The sequence below is a fragment of the Ctenocephalides felis genome, unplaced genomic scaffold (assembly GCF_003426905.1).
Source record: "Ctenocephalides felis isolate EL2017-DRISC unplaced genomic scaffold, ASM342690v1 CF-g0.4_SCAFFOLD_01170, whole genome shotgun sequence".
NCBI classification, from domain to species: domain Eukaryota; kingdom Metazoa; phylum Arthropoda; class Insecta; order Siphonaptera; family Pulicidae; genus Ctenocephalides; species Ctenocephalides felis.
The window spans coordinates 82,635,332-82,642,741 of record NW_020537324.1 but is presented as its reverse complement, the minus strand read 5'-3'; the positions used below and the strand labels follow the sequence as shown (position 1 = coordinate 82,642,741).

At 32.1% G+C, this 7,410-nt stretch overlaps 1 protein-coding gene across 1 annotated transcript; it reads right to left on the bottom strand.

The window, feature by feature from the left end:
- Positions 1-3,602: 3,602 nt before the first annotated feature.
- Positions 3,603-4,526, bottom strand: LOC113367793 (gastrula zinc finger protein XlCGF8.2DB-like). The gene has a single exon (XM_026609373.1). The coding sequence runs from the start codon at positions 4,524-4,526 to the stop codon at positions 3,603-3,605; it is 924 nt and encodes a 307-aa protein (XP_026465158.1).
- Between the last annotated feature and the right edge of the window lie 2,884 nt (positions 4,527-7,410).

Below are 7,410 nucleotides of genomic sequence, written 5' to 3'. Positions count from 1 at the left end.
AACGTCTGAAAATCCTTTTTTGAACACTTTTGTTGTATCCAATTCCTCAACTGTTGTGCAATCCAAATCAAAAGACCAATAACCACGTTTGCCGGGTACTCCAATCTCATTACCTGGGTAAAGGAAATAGTAAAATACATCACATTTACCAAGGGGCACAACTATAAAAAAATCGAATTTTCAATTTTTCGATATTTCGATAGGCTATACCTTCAAAAATAACATACCAAAATTTTAAATCGATATCTTAAATAGTTTTTGAGTCACAGCCATTTAAAGAGTATGTATATAGTATATAGTATAACGATCATTTTATCTAAACGCGTTTTTCTCGAAACAGCATTTTCCGAATTTGCTGCAGCGATTACTCAAAAACTAATAATCCGATCACTAACGAATTTTTATTACATATTCTATATATAGTTCTCCGTAAAATGAACTATTGATTATTTGATCGGATCAAAAATCGAATTTTGGCAGTCCAAAAACGACCAAAATTTTGGGTAAAATTCGACATTTTTAAAAAAAAACGCTGCCATTTTGCCTATTTTTGATTTTTTTTTATTGTAGGTCATTTTACAGACAATATTATCTAGTTTAACGAGATTTTTTCTTTAATTTTATCCACGTAGAAGACCGGAATCACTACAGCAGTGAAGGGCCTTTTTTTTGTCGTTCCGTTGGAGATCGACGATAGCTTAAAAAATATTTGATTTTTATCTTCAAAAATTTTACTATGTATTCTTTCTTTGAAATGATTGATAAAGTAGTATTTTTAATATAAATTCCCAAAAATCACCTTTTTTTAGGCGGCTACACTAGTTGTGCCCCTTAATAAAACATATGGGTCATTCTTTTACAAACCGTACACCATCCAGACCTTGACACCTCGATTAAAATATTGTTGTTAAAAAATTTCTAACTTTACTTGTTTTTGAGATATTGGCAGTGGATATTTTACCCACGAACTTTTAAGCTCCGCTCTCTCCTTATGTTTTTTTTTTCGACTATACATTTTTCGCCAGAAGCGAAATTATAAAATATTTTTCAACCGAAAAACAATAAGATAGTCATTCGAAAGTGACAAATGAGTACAAGTCTTTGATGTCCCCGACGAGAAAAGCGCGGCTCGCGCTTGAAAATATTTAATATCTTTCGATGTAATAAAGTCTCCAACAAATTGTAAAAAGAATTTTGTTGCCGGAAAAAAAAGAAACAATATGTTTTTTTTTGGATCGATTCAAGTTGGGGTAAGGCTGAGTAAAACCTTTGTAAATATTTAAGGGTTGTTATTGTTAAGAAAATTGCAAAAACAAAGAAAATTTTTTTTAATCATTACAAAGTTTACTTCAATATGAGTGTAATAAAAAATAATAATACTGATCCGATCAGCACATCCGGAGATAATTAAATTACCACAGATGATGTTCATAGAAATTGAGTAAAAAATCCATATTTCAATCGTAAATATTTACGTAAAAAAATTTTTCAGCAAAATCCTGAAATACGTGTGAAATGATTTTATGTATAATATCTGATATTTTATATATATACAGTAGAACTCCAATTATCCGAATTAATGGGGACCGGGACCCATTCGGATAATCAAATATTCGAATAATCGGAGTTTGTTTTTAAAATTGCCATTGGAGAGAAAAAATTTACGTTTTGATATTGTACTATTTTTTTATTGAATTAAATGAAAGAAACATGACATTTTCACATGTTTTAAATATAAATGAAATGTACTTATGTACAAGTTCAGAAATAAAAATCATTGTTTTGTAAACATCTCCGTCATATCAAAACAAACAATGTGCCTACACTGGCTTTGCTGGTGGAAGGATAATAGCGCACTTAGACTTTTTTTGGACAATTTTTTTTTCTGTAAGTGATTCGGATAATCGGCGATTCGGATAGTCGAAGTTCAGATAATTGGAGTTCGGATGATTGGAGTTCGGATAATTGGAGTTCTACTGTATATCAATTCTAAAATGTGACATTTTATTTTTTCGAAAATCCGTACGATTTGTAAAAGAATGACCCATATATCCTTTACCCTTACCTTTGATGTCATCAACACTAGGGCTGAAAAACAGCCTAAACTTGACCTCCTCCTTCGGCAGCATCTCAGTTATCCCATAGCCTGGTTCAATTGTCAAACATTTGGGCAAATATGGGAACACACTTGTCTTGTACAAAACGGATTCGTTTTTCAGTGTCAAATCTGCATAGACGGTTTCATGGGTGTTGACAACACCTAGATCTATATATTGTGGCTCAATCGTCAATCCGTAAGTCAAAACAGAGTAGACTGTGACAGTATCTGGAGGACAAAGTCCGTAATCAGTTTCGTAATGTTCAGGATCGCCTGCTGGTTTAGTTTGGGAACAGCATATGGAGATTGGGAATTCTAAGATTCTGGTTTCTTTGGAGTAGTATTTGGTTTTTATTAGCCCCATGTCTGGTTGGAAGTGAACGGTGAACTGGATCGATGATGAACCCTGGGGGTAAAAGACAATTTGTTACGTGGTGACCAAAAGTTGTACTTTTAGACATTTCAAAAATGCAGGCACAAACGGCTTGGAGAGATTTGGGATGTGAAGGATGACATTTTTGAAGTAAAACTTCTTTAGGCGCGACTAGGGTGTAAATCTGTATAAATGCAACGGAGGTGCGTTACGGCAAGGTCGAGTGCCTTGTGTACATTTTGTGTACATTTATATGGGTTCTGTTTACACTTTAAACGACTACGCGCTTTGATATTTCGACTCCAAATCAACTATGTAGCGCGATTGCTTAAAAAATGTTCAGTTTTCAAAAAATTCCATATACAAAAAAAACAAATTAGAAACATTTTTTTCCAAAAGCAATTATTTTGTTAAGACAAGCAGAGAGTTCTTTGAATAATAAAAATCGGACGCTTAGTTCTCTCAAAAACTGCCATTTTTTGCACATTTAGCTCTGTATCTTCGAAATGGCTGGGCCTGCCTTTGCCAAAATCTAATAAACACTTCTCCCAATCATTACTAATTAAATGTTTTTTAGATCATTCAAATCGGATGCTCCGTTCTCTCAAAAACTCGATTTTTATTTTCTGCACTCTTTGCTCTTTATCTCCGTAACTGCTGGACCTGCCTTTGTCAAAAACTAATCAGCACATATCCCTATCAATAGGAATTGAATGTTTTTTGAACCATTTAAATCGTTTCATCCTTGCGCACGAAAACGTGACCGAAATATTGTATCCATACATACATACATACACACACACACATCCATTTTTTCTGAGTTATGCCAAAATGTTCAGAAACCTTCAAAACATGGAGAAATGCAAAAATTTTCATTTTCGATTTTCGACCCATTACTATAACTTACCCTAAGAAAAGTTAAAAAGGAACCAATAAAGTGATATATTAAGTAACAATTGCCTGGTTTAACGATAAATGAATATAATGTGATGTTTACTGTTTATTTTATACTATTTATACATTCTTTTACAAATTTGAGAAGAATATTTTATCCTAATTAACTTTTTTTCCTAATATTTAAATTCAATTTAAGAAATGTTTATATTTCATTGATTATTATTACATTTTCGACTATAAATTGCCATGTTTTCCTTTGTGAATCAGCATGTGTCTTTGCAGATGATCGAATCGTGTGAATGTTTTATTACAATCATTGCATTGATGAGGGCATATTCCTTTGTGAATTTGCATGTGCCGTTTAAGACTTCCAAATTGTGTGAATGTCTTATTACAAACATTGCATTGATGAGGGCGTGTTCCTTTGTGAATCAGCATATGTCTTTGCAGATGATAGAATCGTGTGAATGTTTTATTACAATCATTGCATCGATGAGGGCGTATTCCTTTGTGAATCAGCATGTGTCTTTGCAGATTACCGAATTGTGTGAATGTCTTATTGCATATACTGCATTGATGTGGTCGCTCACCAAAGTGAATGTTCATGTGTTTATTCAGATCACTTGGTTGTGTGAATGTCTTATTGCATATACTACAAATGTAGGAACGCTCACCAATGTGAATGATCATGTGCTTATTCAAATTACTTCTTTGTGTGAATGTCTTGTTGCATATACTGCATTCATGGGGGCGTTTTCCACTATGCAAAAGCATGTGAGTTTTCAGGTAACCTTTTTGTTTGATAGTCTTATGACATATTTCGCATTTTAAAGGGCGTTCTTTGCTATTACTAGGCTTGTGATCGACCATATGCTCTTTTAATTGATCAGATTCTGCAAATGATTGATCACAAATGTCACATTCATAAGCTGATCTCTCGACTAACTCCTGTTTCACTTCTTCTTCGATTGTCACTTCAGAGTTCATGAAATTTTCTAAACAGGTTTCATCATCCTCAGAACACGATTCAGATTTAACAATACCATCAAAAACATCAATATCATCCTGAATTTCGTGTTTAATATCTTCTTCTGAATATTCTGGTGGTTCAATTTTAATTGCCGGATCATTCATTGTCATAATTGTTTCTTCTGACATTTTTAAATATTTTAACTGCTTATACTCACTTACGAAATAATTGAAATAATTCCAAAATAGGCGCGGGCTAAATAATAACCTAGTTTAATCAACAATCCTTTTCAACTTCAATACAATAACTGATTTCAACTTAAATTAAATTTATTATTTGACATTTGGAGCATAGAGTATACTTAGAGAAAGATGAGACACTTCTCATATCGCTTTCACATTTAACAATGGCGCGCATTTTCAAATTCATAATGTTTCTCTAAGTCTAAACTATTTTATTAAATAATATTAATTTTACAAACGTTTCGAGACTAGGTTTGTCTCATCATCGGTGTATTATAATTTAAAATTTTAAGACCATTTAAATAAAATTTCCAACAGCAAAAAAACAGAATTAAATACAAAAAGTGTAAACCAGTAGAAAGTATACACAAATGAATTGTAATAAAAAATTAAATAAATGAATAGAAAATTACATAGATAGATATATAGATAGATAAATACATAAATAGATAATAAGATAACTAACTAGAAAAATAACTAGTTGAATACATAGATAAATAAATAACTAAATAAGTAGATAAATACATATATAAAATAGTGGGGTGTATGGCATCATGCCTTAAGGCAAATTGCTGGAACTTCCCGTACCGTAACGAAATGTTCGAGGAATACTGAATGTTTCCAAATAGATTATTATTGTTATTATAAATATTGTAATATTGTCTAATATTTATAAGAATTATATAAACTGAATTGCAAAGTTGAAATTATTTGTTTATAGTATAGTAGAACTTTAGTCAGCATTAAAAATAAAATCTGAATTATTTTCGATATACAAAAAAAAAATTAGGAAAAAAGTTGAAACAAAAAATTTTTTTTTTTTTCAAAATCAATTATTTTGTTAAGACAAGCAGCAAGTTCTTTGAATCATTTAAATCAGACGATTAGTTCTCTCAAAAAATGCCATTTTTTGCGCATTTAGCTCCGTATCTTTGAAATGGCTGGTCCTGCCTTTGCCAGAAACTAATCAGCACATCTCCCTATCAATAGGAATCGAATGTTTTTTGAACCATTGAAATGGGTTGATCCGTGCGCCCGAAAACGTGACTGGAAATTTGTATTAATACAAATACAAATACAAGACTAATACAAATTATACTAAATTGTTATATGATGTATTTATTTTTGCTAGAATGCAAAAAAGTTTTACTTCAATCGCGCTCTTTTTTTTTCTACTTACTGGTATGATTGTCCTCCCCGGTGCCAACTTCACACGTGACCTTAACTCCTTAGGCGGCCGCGCCGTCACACAAATCGCTCGTGTCGTTTCATTCGTCACGTCAAAGAAATCTTTGTAACGTAACGGAGGCGGCGGTTTTGGCCAAGATTCACCGCCACCATTAAATCTACATAAGAAATAATAGTAAACTAGTGGTGTATGGCATGGTGCCTTTAGGCAAATTGCTAGAACTTCCCGTATCGTAATGAAATATTCGAGGAATATTAAATGTTTTCAAATATATTATTACAAATACTGTAACTTTCATTATTTTTGCTATCTTGTTATATCTGAGTAAAATCAAATGTAAATCATAAATCAATCAAATTATCTCCAGAACATTAACAATCGTCATTTCATTTCGAATTCAATTTAGAAAAGAATAGTTTAATTGCCTAATTTACACAAAATTGAAAAAGTGCTCCCGTATAGTCACAGTCTAAACGCATTTGCAAATAATTCTGTGCGATATTTTCACTTATACTGTGCCTAGCTTGGCGGCATTTTCACATTTCTCAATAGTTTTCACAAAATTGGAAAAGTGTTCCAGTACATAAACAGTCTAAACGCACTTGGGTAAACATTTGTACCAGAGTGGTGCTTAGTCTGTGCTTAGCCTGGATAATTTTTTGAATTTTTTATCCAAAATTACAAAAATATTCATAAATAATGAAGAATAAAAAAATATGTAATAATTTTTTATCCTCGAAAGCAATTGTTTTGTCAATACAAGCAGAAAGTTTTTTAACTTCCGTAGGGTAAGTTATAGTAATCGCAAAAAAATCGAAAATGAAAATTTTTGCATTTTTCGACGTTACAAAGGTTTCTGAATATTTTGGCATACCTTAGAAAAAATGGATGTATGTGTGTGTGTGTGTATGTGTGCGTGTGTGTGTGTGTTCGGATACAAATTTTCGTCGACGATTTCCAGAACACCGATCAACCGATTTAAATAATTTTAAAAACATTCGATTCGTACTGATAAGGAGACGTGCTGATTAGTTTTTGATAGAGGCAGGTCTAGCCGTTCCGAAGATACGGGGCAAAAAGTGCCAAAAACGGTAACACGTAATTCAAAAAACATTTTACTTGTATTGACAAGATGAAGAATTGATCAAATTTTCATAAAGGCAGGTCTAGCGGTTTCGGAGATCTAATAAAAAAAGTAAAACAAAAAGCCATTCGGCGGTCAAAAGTGATCATTAGACATATGCACATCAAATTATAAGATATTTTATAGATTTTTACAATAAGTATGAATTTTGTTTACTTTCCTATGAGTTCCGTACCAATGTTTATCCGTTAGACGGCGACGCGGCGCTTACGCGCTTTGACATTTCGTCTATGCAGTTAAAGCAGTACGATTGCTTTGTAAAAAAGTTCAGAATTTCCAAACTATGCCAAAATAAAGAAACTTTTTTTTTCAAACAATTTTTTTGTTGTTTCTCAAACATATAATTTTTTCGAAGTAAAATTTTTTCCAAAATGTTAATCGCTTTTGAAAAAATAATAATTTTTGGTACGGGAAGTTCCAGCAATTTGCCTCAAGGCACGATGCCTTAATTGCCTTAAGACAAAATTCCACTTACAGCTAGTTAAACCATTCAAATC

Excerpts from the sequence above, each read along its gene's own strand:
- LOC113367793 (XM_026609373.1), bottom strand. The coding sequence starts at position 4,526 with ATGTCAGAAGAAACAATTATGACAATGAATGATCCGGCAATTAAAATT.